The sequence below is a fragment of the Schistocerca gregaria genome, chromosome 1 (assembly GCF_023897955.1).
Source record: "Schistocerca gregaria isolate iqSchGreg1 chromosome 1, iqSchGreg1.2, whole genome shotgun sequence".
NCBI classification, from domain to species: domain Eukaryota; kingdom Metazoa; phylum Arthropoda; class Insecta; order Orthoptera; family Acrididae; genus Schistocerca; species Schistocerca gregaria.
This window is the reverse complement of record NC_064920.1, coordinates 664534969-664550129: the sequence shown is the minus strand read 5'-3', so window position 1 is coordinate 664550129 and position 15161 is coordinate 664534969. Positions and strand designations below refer to the sequence as shown.

The 15161-nt window shown below is 37.5% G+C and overlaps 1 protein-coding gene across 1 annotated transcript in view; it reads left to right on the top strand.

The window, feature by feature from the left end:
- The window catches only part of LOC126362173 (gamma-1-syntrophin), an 809668-nt gene that overhangs the window by 765663 nt on the left and 28844 nt on the right, over positions 1 to 15161 (top strand). Inside the window, exon 9 of the mRNA XM_050007857.1 lies at positions 1496 to 1699. Within this exon, the coding sequence (XP_049863814.1) occupies positions 1496 to 1699 (204 nt within the window). The remainder of the gene's footprint in view (positions 1 to 1495; positions 1700 to 15161) is intronic.

The window sequence follows — 15161 nt, the reverse complement described above, 5'->3', positions numbered from 1 at the left end:
AAAGTTGCTGTTAGTGAGATTTGATGTAGTACTTTCACAATCATGAACCTATTCTGTGCACTCAGCTTCTGACAAACACACTAATAACCTAGAAATTCATTTTTTATTTACCAATGCTCAGAAATCTTATGATATTTAAAGATAATTTAGGAAATTGGCGTCCAGGCACTGAGCTTCAAATTCTGTAAGTATGCAGAAAATCAAAGGGAGTCGGTCCATAAGGTTCTCCTGGCAGAGTTACAAAAGAGATGACATCTTAACTTAAAAAATTAAAACAACCTTGTCTCTAATGAAGACTGATGAGCAAAACCATTATGACCACTTGCTTAACAGAATTTTGGTATACCTTTCGAACATAATGCAGCAGCAGTGCTGCATGGCACAGATTCATCAACTCTTTGGTAGGTTTATGGAGGTACATGGCACTAGATGTCTATGCACAGGTCTCACAATTCCCATAAATTTCAGGCCAGAGGTTTTTGAGTGCACAGTTGGCACCTTATAGCTTCTCAGGTGTGTTCCATCCCGTTCAAATAGACAAATTTTATGGCAACAACGTATGTTCACTATCATGCTCCTCAAACTAATATAGCACAGTTCTGACATTGTGACATGGAAAATTATCCTGCTGAAAAATAACAATTGCTGTTGAGGAAGCATGAAGGGATTCAAGCAGCACATAGTAATATTCACATAATCCACAGCTGTCATGTTGCCTTCAAATACTACTACATGTACCATGAAAGCCTACATGTATGTCCCTCATAGCATAATACTGTCCCAGTCAGACTACATCCATGGTACAAAATGGTTCAATTGGCTCTGAGCACTACATCCATGATATGGTGCACGTTTTGAACAGCTGTTCACCTGAATGACAGTGTGCCATGGCCATTTGTTTGCTGTAGTGAGAACCATGATTTATTCAAACAGATGACATAGATCCACAGTCCAATCTCAGTTATCCCATGCCTGCTGCAGATGTCATTGGTTCAGCATGAGAACACATGGAGGTCATCTGCTGTAACACCTGGTATTCAACAATGTACAGTGTGTGGAATGCTTCAGCATTGTACTCTGGCACAGATTGCCACCTTTCCTGCTTTATGGAGCAAGTAAACTTCCTACCTTGACATTCTGTGATGATTCATGGTTGTCTAACTCCATGTCATGTACTCATGTTTTCACTATCCATCAGTTGATTTTCATAGATTCTCATGACTATAGCAAGCGAACAGCTGACAGTGGCCATAACGTTTTGCTTACCAGTTTATATTGCCTGTCAGTTTGGAGTATAATGGGTTTCTGCAGTACTGCTAGATAAAAATATGTAGTTTCTTTCCAAATCATAATAAAAATACACACCAAGACTGTAATTCACTTAGAAAATGTTCTCCATCAATTGTACATGTATATGTAACTATTGTGAGCAAATCATTACATTTTTATGCTGTTCTATCACAGTTTCAGTGCAAAATATTTTAATATTTTACAGAGCAAAACTTTCACTGTGACTACTTGTGGGAAGACAGCTGGTCTGACATTGGACTGGAACATGGGATTTGCCCTTTATGACACAGAATCCAAAACATATTCTTGGAAATATAAATTTTCTCAGCTAAAAGGTTCCTCAGATGATGGCAAATGCAAACTGAAGCTCCATTTTCAGGACAGTGAAACAAAAATGATAGAAACAAAAGTAAGTTCTACTTATTGTCAAAATAATGCAATTGCTTTTAGTATTCTACATCCCAAAATATTATATGTCTATAAAAATTTTATACGAATAGATGAAGAACATATGTTTTGGTCATTTTCTATCTGATATGATGCTTCAAGATGTAGCCTATCAACCAATCCTTTCTCTTGGTATGTTTACGCCATAAATTCCTTGTGTCCTCAGTTCCAGTCAGTATCTTTTTGTTCACTATTTGATCTACCCAATCTGATCTAACTGGGGGTCTCACCTCCCAACCTCAAAAAATACTCCTTGACAATACTTCCAATTCCATATTATATTTTGATATTTTCCCTCCAGTGCAGTTGTTATCCTCCTAAGAAGCTAATTTTATATCTAATTTTCCAAACAAAAATCCACTTTCATCGCCCATTAGTATGAGCCAGTCAGTTTGGATTACAGTGTTAATAATTCCTAATTTACAATGATTAATTTAGAAACAATTCTAATTTTCTGCATCATATAGGCTTTTTATTACTAAGGAAAGTCTTTGATGTAAAATCTTATCTGTCTCCATGTTTCTGACCTATTTACAGGGATCTCAGTAAATGCCAAATCTCAAGTATTGATATTGGGTTTATCTTGGATTAGATACATATTTGTTGTATGGATCCTTAATTAGGAGATACTCAAATATGTAGTACATGTCACAACACAAGAACAAATAACACATACTTACAAAGAAAAGGAGTTACATTAATATTTTCACGCTAGATCCTGAGTTTAATGGTCCTCACGAATGTGAAATAAACCAAAAAATCTTAAATTTTTATCTAAGAAGTAGCAACAAACTTATCATAAAATGTATAAATGTGTAATACATTGTGGTGTATATGATAATTTATTGACTACTGTAGCCACACATTATCAAAAACAGCACATGGACATTATTTGTTGAGAAGAAATGACAGAAAAGGTAGAGGAGAAGGTGAAGAATAGAGGGAAGTTAGTACATTAAATACAAGAAAGAAGATAAACAACAAAACTAAGCTTAAAGCTACAAAATATTGATAAGAAACTACAGTCATTTAGCAAATCATGAATCTATGTTCCAGTAACTCCTTGGCTTCAACCTTCACCGTCCTTCAACCACCTGTCTACTTCCCTGCTCTGACATCAACACTACATAGCCTTCTATTCTGCCAGTGCGCCCACAAGTCTTTTGCCCTCCACCAATTTACTTCTCAGTGGCTCACAAATCAGTTAAGAATAAAATTACTGCTGGTTACTAAAGTCTGCACTGTATAGTCCACCATGTGGGCACACAATATTTCCCCAAGCAGACTCGCTTCCTCCAATGGTAAAATAGCTTGCAGTTAAACTCCAACCAGTGTGATGGTGCTAATAATATTCCACAGGCCAGGCCACCGCCTTTCTTCTAAATTTGGCTCAACAGCATCCTCACAAGTCCTCATTAAACTCAGACTTCCAGTTGCTGGCACAGCTGCCAGCAGATCACTTGTAAATTGTTACCAAGCATGGTGACCTCTGGCATCCCAGCAATGGACTAGAGACAAACACAGGACAGATATAATCTACTACTTGAGCACCAGAATGTCAAGAGTGTGGCACAACCACAACATATGTCATGCAGAGGCACACTGGCCCAGGTTTAATAGAATAGTTGAGCATGCACTTGGACAGGTACCGGTATGTACCCACTAGAACTGTTCATAATGGGAGGGAACCTCCATGGTATACAGTCACTCTAAAGAAACTTCTAAAGAATCAGATATTACTGCATAATAGGTGTAAAACAAAGTGTAGGGCTATAGATAGAGAAATGCTGAAAGAAATGTGTTTGGCTGTCAAGAGAACAATGCATGATGCCTTCAGTGACTACCATAGCAGAATATTGTTAAGAGATATTTCACAGAACCCAAAGAAATTCTTGTCATGTGTAAAGGCTGTTAGTGGCACCAAAGTTAGTGTGCAGTCCCTGGTGTATGAGACAGAAACTGAAACTGAAGGTAGAAACGCAAAAGCTCAAATGCTTAAGTCTGTTTTCAAATGTTCCTTTACAAAGGAAAACACAAAAGCACTGACCCTCTTTAATCCCTATACCACTGAAAAGATGAGTAAAATAAGTATTAGCGTCAGGGGTGTTGAGAAACAGCCTGCAGCGGTGTCAGCCCCTTTTCTAACTATAACCTATCCTAGATCCCTCAAACAAAAAACCATGGCAAGCTCTTGGAAAAGCACAAGTCACACCTGTCTCCAGGAAGGGTAGTAGAATTGATCCACAAAACTACTGTCCAATATCCATGACATCTATTTGTTGTAGAATCTTAGAACATATTCTGAACTTAAACAAAATGAGGTATCCCGAATAGAATGACCTCCTCAGTGCCAACCAGCATGGATTTCGAAAACAGTGATAATGTGAAACGCTGCTCACACTCTTCTCACATGACATACTGAAAGCTTTGGGTCAAGGCAGTCAGGTATGTGCTGCATTTCTTGATTTCTGAAAAGCATTTGACTTAATACTACTGGATTGTGGACTTTTTTGTGGGAAGATGCAACATGTTATCTCAGATGGAGAGTCACCGTCAGACATAGAAGTAACTTCAGGGACCATTGTTCTTCATGTTGGATATTAATGACCTTGCAGACAATATTAATAGTAAAATCAGGCTTTTTGCAGATTGTGCAGTTATCTATAATGAATTACTATCTCAAATAAGCTGCATTAATATTAAGTCAGATCTTTATAAGATATCAGAGTGGTGCAGAGATTGGCAACTTGCTTTAAGTGTTCAGAAATAAAAAAAATTTGCACTTTACAAAAGGAAAAAAATGTGGTATCCTTTAACTATAATATCAGTGAGTCACTGCTGGAATCAGCCAACTCATACAAATAGCGCTGGATGTAACACTTTGTAGGGATATGAAATGGAATAATCACATAGGTTCAGTCATGGGTAAAGCAAGTGGTAGACTTCAGTTTACGGATAGAATACTGGGGAAGTTCAGTCCATCTACCGTGGGATTTTGCTTACAAATTCCTCATGTGACCAGTTGCAGAATATTGCTCTAGTGCTTAGGACCTGACCTGTACCAGATAGAAATAACAGGGGATAATGAACATCTACAGAGAAGGGCACCATGAATGAGCCAGGTTTGTTTAATCCATGGGGGAGTATCACAGAGATACAGAAGGAACTGAACTGGAAAATTCTTGAAGACAGATGTAAACTATCCCAAGAAAGCCTATTATAAAGTTTCAAGAACCGGGTATCACAGAGATACTGAAGGAACTGAACTGGAAAATTCTTGAAGAGAGATGTAAACTATCCCAAGAAAGTCTATTATAAAGTTTATTACTGTAGGAATATACTACAACTCCCTAAGTATCGCTTACATAGGCATAATGAAGATAAGATTAGAATAATTACTGCATGAACAGAGGCATTCAATCAATCATTCCTTCCATGCTCGATACGTGAATGGAACAGGAAAAACCCTTAATAACTGATACAATGGGACGTACCTTCTGCCATACACACCACACTGGTTTGCAGAGAATAGATGTTGATGGAGATGTAGACATGTCAGTGTATTGAATTTTTTATTTAGGTTACTAAGGTGCATCTCCCAGTTCAAGTTCACCTGAATATCTATCCTAAATATTTTGCACTAGTACATTTGAGGCAGTTTCCCCATCAAAGATGTCAAGCATTGCAGGGTGGAGATTTTGTGATGCTTGAAATTTATGTAGCACAGTGGTTTTTTTTTCTCCGGAATGTGGTAAGAGCCTCTTAGTTCTAAACCACTGTGTTAATCTTTGCATTGCTAATGTTACAGTTTCCTGGAGACTGTTGTGTGATCTAATTAAAGTAGTTTTTGTCAACTTCAAAGAGTACTGTCATTCTGTTACTTATTTTTTCTTCCAAATCATTAAGGTGGAGAAGAACATGACAGCTCTCTGAACTGATCTTTGAAATTTTGCATATTAATAGAAACTTCAAAGACTTTATGTTTCTCCATAATTATGTTTCATTTCTGTAATCCGATGCTGTTGTCAAGGTATGATTTGATCCACCTGCTAAGCTGGCCTCCAGTTACATAAGTTAAGTAAGAGATTGCCATGAGCAAAAATAGCAAATACTTTACTAAGACCTTAAAGTATACCAGATACACATTCATCATCCATTGCTCTGTAGTAGGCCCTATTTAATGTAAAAAGGGTAAAGTTTCTGATTGAGCTGACTTTCCAGCCCTGAACTTGTGCTTTGAATCCTTCATTATGATTTGTTTATTTAATAAAGATATTAATCTTTGAAGAAAATTTTCTCCAAAATTTTGCTCAAACCTGACAAAACTGATACTGACCTCTAATCAGAATTTCACATTTGGCACTCTTCTTGTGCAATTGTGCTACCTTCACAGTTTTAGTCTATTTGAAGGTACATCATTCTAAAATGATTTGAAAATGTTTATTAGTGGTTCTACAATAAATGTTGTACATTCTTTGATATTAACATCTTGTACTTTGTCAGCACCCACTGTATATTTATTAGCTAACCTTTTTATAATTTAAAATAGTTCCTCATGTGTTTCTAGAGCCACGAATTTTTAAGTTTTTTCTTTTTTTCTGTCTAGCTGTTTGTTGATGTGTATTTGTAAACTTGTGTGTAATGTCTGAGAAATAATACTTAAAGATACTAGCCATTAGTCTGAGGTTAGTTAGTTTATTCTTATTTTCGATCTGTTCTTTGTTACTGTTGGTGAACTGACCTCCTGCCAGCACCACCAAGAGACAATAACAAACAACCATATGATGACATCATAGCCAAGCAATGATTGTAATAGAAAGCAGCCAATACCAAAAGAACTGCGTGGGCCATAAAATTAGTGATTTTTCAGTTGATACTGAGTTGGGTTAATTAACAGAGAGAACACAAATAAGTGTTTATGTGAGAATGAGGCGAAAATGATTAAGAACACATAACTGTGATTAATTTCATGCATAGAATTTACAATATGATGCACATTTGTAAAAAAAATTGCTGACATCTGTGAAAAAAGCATTATTTTCAAATGTATGAAATGTGTGAAACATCTGGGGTATTTTTAAATGCACACAAGTTGTTTAGTCATTCACACATTTCCAAATAATGTTATTATACAAAACACTGAGGCATGCACATCACAGTAGGTTTTATTCACACAATTTTGTGTCACCAGTACAACTTCAAGAACAAATTCAGTGATTAGAAATTTGTTTAATACAACTCCTCTTGAATATACCTCCATTCCCAAATGATTATCAGTCACAGCATACAGTAAGTAATGCAACTGCACAGATACATTGATACACTTAAAGATAATACACCTTCTTTTACTGTTATCACCCAATTCTTCTGTAAAGACATTACATTAACTTTATCTTTCAGCTTATGAATTTCATTATATGAAATGCTTTCCAAATGATCATTATGGATGGCTACACTAATCTTCATGGTTTTTGTGTGGTACTACTGCCTCCAGTCCCTCTCTGGATGGTCCTGCAGCTGAATATAAGTAGGCTGGACAGATAGGGAAAATGCCTGGTGCAGCATCTGAATCATGCCATGATTTTTTTGAAAGTGGAGCTGTTACGGTTTTTCCATCCAATACAGATACTTCCGGAATAATCTTGCTAGCTTTGAAATGCATGTGGAATTCCTGAAAATTGGCAGTGAAGTACACTAATCATAATATACTCAAACCAAGGAATCCAGCAAACAATAATATACCATAATGTACAACACACATTACTAAATTGCATTAAAAACAGAACTTGCCACAGAATAAATAGTAGCTGTGAAATCTTGTCTTGGAATTGAATAGAGCCATGTCTGTCTCTTTAGGAAGCTTGAACACATGAATGTCGTTTCCTGCTATGTAATTTCCATTACCTTTTAGTACACAGCACATAACTGTAATGAAGATAAAACTGCGTAAATGTATGTTATATTGCATTAAACTCACACAAAAAACTTAGTAGCACACAGTATGATTACTGTGTTCTTAATCAATCTTCTAACAGTCATATAGGATAAGTTTTTTATATCCAACACATTGTCGATACAAGATAACACAGCTGTTGACTTTAACCACTTCTTGCTGGTGTCAGAAATTTGAGGTCTTGCAGTTGTTTGCCCTTTCCATCTTGGTGGTGTTGCTTCCATCCATTTCTATCTTGATATAGTTGATCATTTTCCAGTTTTTGTTTTGTTTTTGAAATAGCATGTGTTAGTACCTCTTTCCATCTTTTGAGGAAGGCACAGTAATGAAATGAGTGTTAGCGGATTGTTTGGGTATTCACACAATTTTATCTTATTTGGACATGGTATTTTTATCCCTGTTGTGATCTACTTGCTTGATTTTAGTTCTATTTGATTTTAGTTCCATGTTAATTGTATTGGGTTCTTTATTTTAAAAATGCTTAAATGTGGCTGTAAACTTATAATTCTTGCATCCATATTGTAAGAGCTACAAATGTCATTTCTGTTTGCTCCCTTTGGGTGAAAACAAAAATATTTTTCATTTTTGTTGTTGAAATTTCTTGAAATGATTCTTTTTCCGTGGAGTTTTGAGTATCTATAGTAGTCAGTGTAAGAATTTGAGCATAGAGATCATTAAATGGTGTGTTGACAACTGTTTGTTGTTATTGTTATGGTCTTCAGTCTGAAGACTGGTTTGATACAGCTCTCCTTGCTAGACTATCCTGTGCAAGTGCCCCTCCCCCTTCCCCCCCCCCCCCCCCCCCTCTTTTCTCGCAATCATCTCTGTATACCTACTGCAACCTACATCCATTTGATTCTGCTCACTGTAGTCAAGCCTTAGTCTTCCTCTACAATTTTTAACTCCCCCCCCCCCCCCCCCCCTTCTCTCCATCCCGCCCACATTTCCCTCCATTATCAAACTATCTATATTTCAGGATGTATCCTATCAAAATATCCCTTCTAAAATAAGCTGTGTCATAAAATGCTTTTCGTGCCAAATAGAGTCTACTGCAACACTCATTTCAGGACCAACAAACATTTGTTGAACAAATTAGAAATATGTAACAACAGATTAAATTGTCCATAAAACAAAGTAATAATAGTTTTTTGTTGGAATAATATAAATCCAAGCGCAACTACTGCATTCAGCATACTCATTGCAAATATAGTATTTAGCCCTGTTTCAAATTTGTCTTACAGTAGTGGAAACGACATGCTAATCAAATTGGAGCACAATACACTTACAGGAATGTTATACCAACTCATGGAGTGCACACAACAGACCCAATCTGTCTAGTCACTCAGTAAATCAGAAAGCACAGTGGTCTCTATCCAGACACAAATACAGTCCAGTCCAGCAGCAATTGTATTTTATTTTGTAGGGGCAGTCAGATAATAACTGCCAATTAAAGAAAAACTAGAGCAAATCAGTTGCTTGGTGGCCTTATTTTGACTGATTACATAATTTTATGTGAGTGCTCCAAGTTACCATTGGCTTAACTACCAGAGGAACCTTCACTGGACATGGACAATGTTACATTTATCAATTCAAACTTATCTTTCATTTGCACATCCAGCGAGGTTACTGACGATGCTGTGCTTCCTCATTGGCTATCTGTTGTACCAATATTATTTTCAGCATTCCTCTGTAGCAACACTCTTCAAAAGTTTCTATTACTTTCTTATCTGAACTGTTTATTGTCCAGGTTTCATGTCTGTACAGACAGACCTTCAGAAAAGATTTCCTAACATATAAATTTATATTCAGTGTTAACAAATTTCTGTTGCCCACAAATGCTTTTCTTGCTGTTGCTAGACTTCATTTTGTGTTTGCTCTACTTTAGCCATAGTCAGTCATTTTGCTGTAGAAATAACAAACCTCTTCTACAAACAATGGAAAGTCCAGGTTGGAATATCAAAAATATTATGAAAAGGATACATTTCTACTCACCATAAACATTATACGTTGAACTGCAGACAGGTGCAGTGAAAAGACTGTTACATGTTGAGCTTTCACTCAAAACCGTCTTCAGAAAAGAAAACACACACACACACACACACACACACACACACACACACTTGTGTGGAAATCTTATGTGCTACTATCTCTGGTTGCTCTGGCCAAAATGCAACTATTACAGTGAACAAAAGCACCAATCTGGAGTGGGGTGAGGAAGGGTGAGGCATAGGAGGCTACAAGTGGAGGGGGAGGAGCATGCTGCCTGGCAGAATGTGCAGGGACTAGACAATGGCAGGACAAGACCGCAAGGCACAGCCCTGGAAGGCTGCGGGCAAGACAAGACATGGGAGAGGAAAAGACGAGTGGATGTGTTGGAAGGGAGTGGTGCACAATAAGGGTGAGGGGATATGAATTGGGAGGAGACAATAGAACAAAGGGGATGGAAACTGTTGGGGTGCCTTGTAGATTTTAATGATACTTGTTCCATTTTTTGTAACTTGTCGACTGTAATGGCAGTATGAATCCAATTCACTCCTTTGTGAATCATGAAGTGTAGAGAATTGAGAAAATCAAGACCCAACAAGTTTCTTGCTTTATGTGAATTCACAACTGTCAGTCTTGCAGGTTTAGTAAATTGCTTGTATCCAATATCTGTATCAAGCTGCCCTCTTGATGGACTCTGTTGCCACTGTTACTAAATAGTGAACTAGGAAATTCTGGAAATTTCGTTGATGGTAGTTTCTTGTGTGCCTGTGGATTAATTATAGAAATTAACAAGTCTGTGTTAATTTGAAATTTTAATGATGCTTTGTTAACTTTTAGTGTTACTGTTGAAACTTCATCATTCACTGAAAATATTAGACATGTTATCTTTGTTCAATGAAAGTTTATTAATTTTACTCATGTTTGTTGTGGAAATCATTTGAAATTTTATTCTGAATCACTGTGTATGCCTGAGTGTCTGGTTCAGTTGTGCTTTTTGTTGCACATTTCTGCTTTGTGTCCTTTGTTTATACAACAATTACACAGTGTGTTTCGAAAGAAACAGGCCTCTCACTTGTAGTTAACACAACAGGATGTAAAAGAATTTAACTTAGCACTAGCAGAACTGTTTACAGAATGTTGATTTCATCATAGCTTTTGCATGACCTGTGATTTCTGCATATGGCCGCATTGCTTGCTAGGCTGTAGTGGCTGCTGATGCACGGTAAAGATGTCAGCATCTACGCACTGTATTGTATCAGCTGATACTTGCATCTGACCATGTACTGAAATTAAGGGCAGACAGTCTTGCAAAGATGAATGAATTAATCTAGTTAGGTCTTTCTTTAACCTACTGTCTGGTGAGTGCATGATTAGCATACCTGAGATCAGAGAATCTGCACATGGCTTTTTACACTTGTCATTTTTGTGCTGAAATTTCCACTCTCTAGACAAACCTGTAATTGTGCTATCCACTCTTTATAATCATTATTTAATTCCCTAAAACACTACAAAAATGTATGCCTGACTGCATCAACATGGGCTTTTAACTCATAATAGAATTTTAAGTTTTCCCTACTTTCAGCACGGGAAAGAGTCACTATCTTGCATTAGTTTAAACACATCTGCCACTGTATTAGGAATTTGCAAAGCATCACCTGATGCATGGTGTGAGACATAATGTTGATCCAGTCTTGATGTGTAGCTGTGGCAGGATTCTAATATATGGTCATATGCCAGAAAATGTGGTGCCATCTTCTTATTACATCCTTGAACAGCTACCTTGTTAATTTCGAGTTTGGCCAGGTGTGCCACCAACATTTTCTGTTGCAGATAGTTGTTGCACTAAAATTATCGTAGGTTGTAGGACATAAGATTGCAGTAACTGAGACTGAGTCAAGCCTGAAACATATAACTGAGAACAGTGTAAAAAATTCTTTGAAATCTTCCTGGAAGGAATTGGGGTTATCAATCCACAAGAATACAGTACTGTTGTACTTACTATCAGTTAAGTATAAGCCACACAAAAAATGTGTTGTCACACAAATTTGTCCATGAACTCACTGAATGAAAATTCCTAAATGGTTTAGAAATCTTGATTTTTCCTCATGATGGGTACTGTTTCGAGTTTTTCCTCACCACCATTATGTGAGGTATTCAGCAAACAAACTCTGATGCCCAATGCCCAAGGTAGTAGGAAGCAACCCCCTCCTACACATTATTTATAGCTGTACAAGCTAGATGGTTTGAACATTAGCAACAGATGTACTCACGGGACACAATATCCGAAAAAAATATATCTTCAATGGAAAATGAAACTAGCAATAATGATTTATTAAAACTGTTTATACAGAATGAAATGCTCAGCTTTTCAGTGCTGACTTGTGTGTGGCACTGTAGCTATGTCCTAACACTAATATAATCTAGTATGTTGACAGTGAACTGGCTAATTTATAGAAGTTCAAGTTTTGACTGCTTTATCTAACTGTTTATATGTCTTGCTCTTTCTGTGAGTGTCACTTGACACTTGGTGTTTACTGTCCAACAATCATTCATTTTGTGGTGGTACTGGCCAGTAGTTTGGGAGAAAAGACCAATTGATACAGTTCCAAACTGCAAAAAAAATTTACATTTGTTTAAAAAACTTTTCAAATGCATAACAAATCATAATAAAGAACAGGTCATCCCTTGGACAATCCCAGCAAAACATCTTGCAGCTTTAAATTTGAAAGCGCAAGTAAATAACAGCTTAAATGTTTACTGGTATGCTGTAAAATATCTTTTAAACGGAAACAAGATCAAATGCAGCAACAAATGTAAAAACAAGAGTCACAAGCAATTTAACTCAACATCTCAAGAATTGAAAAGCAGTTAAATAGAAGATCTTAATGGCAGTAAAACCAGTATTTAAATAACAACTTCAGAAAGATTGCGTAAGCTGACGATAATAAAACACAGTCTCAAAAATCAAACATTTAAACTTCCCCTTGAAAATGAATTGTGATAGTTCCAGGTTTTTGATCCCAGACAGTCTTGCTCAAACGTAGCTGCTACACAACATCCACCTTGTTCTGTTACATGCACAGACTGATCACATTATCATCTTAATTGAACAATCAATTCCCATCAGCACACATAGTTTACATCAAAATTAACCATTATTCAAAGGTTTACCTGAAACAGGTCATTGCTAGACACAAGACACCACAACATGTTAACAACATCAATTTAACATACCCCCTCTTGTGTTGCTAACAGCTTAAATATTTCAGTAACCTCTACTACAGCCAGAAGGTTTATAACAGTTTGTAACAAGTTTGATTTGGTGCCCACTGGCCACTCTACATCTAAATCTACATGGATACTCTGCAAATCACATTTAATTGCCTGGCAGAGGGTTCATCAAACCACCTTCACAATTCTCTATTATTCCAATCTTGTATAGCGCGTGGAAAGAGTGAACACCTATATCATTCCGTACAAGCTCTGATTTCTCTTATTTTATTGTGGTGATCATTCCTCCCTATGTAGGTCAGTGTCAACAAAAAATTTTCACATTCAGCGGAGAAAGTTGGTGATTGGAATTTCGTGAAAAGATTCCATGATTCCATCACAATGAAAAACGCCTTCCTTCTTATGATTTCCAGCACAAATCCCATATCATTTCTGTGACACCCTCACCCATATTTCACGATAATACAAAACATGTTGCCTTTCTTTGAACTTTTTCGATGTACTCCATCAGTCCTATCTGGTAAGAATCCCACACCGCACAGCAGTATTCTAAAATAGGACGGACAAGTGTAGTGTAAGCAGTCTCCTTAGTAGGTCTGTTACATTTTGATTAGCCTTCTCACAACATTTTCTACGTGTTCTTTCCAATTTAAGTTGTTTGTAATTGTAATACCTAGGTATTAAGTTGAATTTGCAGCTTTTAGATTAGACTGATTTATTGTGTAACTGAAGGTTAACGAGTTCCATTTAGCACTCATGTGGGTGACCTAACACTTTTCATTATTTAGGGTCAACTGTCAATTTTTGCACCGTTCAGATGTTTTTTCTAAATTGTTTTCAAGTTTGTTTTGATCTTCTGATGTTTTTATTAGTCGATAAATGACAGCATCATCTGAAAACAAACGAAGACGGCTGCTCAGATTGCCTCCCAAATCATCTATATTGATAAAGAACAGCAAAGGACCTATAACACTATCTGGGGGAAAGCTTAAAATCACTTCTGTTTTACTTGATGCCTTTCTGTCAATTGCTACGAACTGTGACCTCTCTGACAGGAAACCGCAAATGCGGTCACATAACTGAGACGATATTCCAGAAGCACGCAATTTCAGTATGAGCCACTTGTGTGATGCAGTGTCAAAAGCCTTCCAGAAATCCAGGAATATGGAATTGATCTGAAATCCCTTGTCAATAGCACTCAACACTTCGTGTGAATAGAGAGGTAGTTGTGTTTCACAGGAATGATGTTTTCTAAACCCATGTTGACTGTGTGTCAATAGACCATTTTCTTCGAGTTAATTCATAATGTTCAAACACAATATATGTTCTAAAATCCTGCTGGATATCGATGTTAACAATATAGGCCTGTAATTTAGTGGATTACTCCTACTACCTTTCTTGAATATTGGTGTGACCTGTGCAACTTTCCAGTCTTTGGGTACGGATCTTTCGTTGAGCGAATGGTTGTATATGATTGTTAAGTATGTTCTGGACCAGAAGACTTGCTTTTATTAAGTGATTTAAGTTGCTTCACTACTACGAGCATATTTACTTCTATGTTACTCATGTTGGCAGCTGTTCTTGATTTGAATTCTGGAATATTTACTTTGTCTTCTTCTGTAAATGCATTTTGAGAGGCTGTGTTTAATAAGTCTGCTTTGGTAGCACTGTCTTCAATATTATCTCCATTGTTATCATGCAGAGAAGGCACTGATTGTTTTTTGCCACTAACATATTTCATATACACTCCTGGAAATAGAAAAAAGAACACATTGACACCGGTGTGTCAGACCCACCATACTTGCTCCAGACATTGCGAGAGGGCTGTACAAGCAATGATCACACGACAGCGTGGACGTGAACCGTATGTGCAGTTGACGGACTTTGAGCGAGGGCATATAGTGGGCATGCGGGAGGCCGGGTGGACGTACCGCCGAATTGTTCAACACGTGGGGCGTGAGGTCTCCACAGTACATCGATGTTGTCGCCAGTGGTCGGCGGAAGGTGCACATGCCCGTCGACCTGGGACCGGACCGCAGTGATGCACGGATGCACGCCAAGACTGTAGGATCCTATGCAGTGCCGTAAGGGACCGCACCGCCACTTCCCAGCAAATTAGGGACACTGTTGCTCCTGGTATATCGGCGAGGACCATTCGCAACCGTCTCCATGAAGCTGGGCTACGGTCCTGCACACCGTTAGGCCGTCTTCCGCTCACGCCCCAACATCGTGCAGCCCGCCTCCAGTGGTGTCG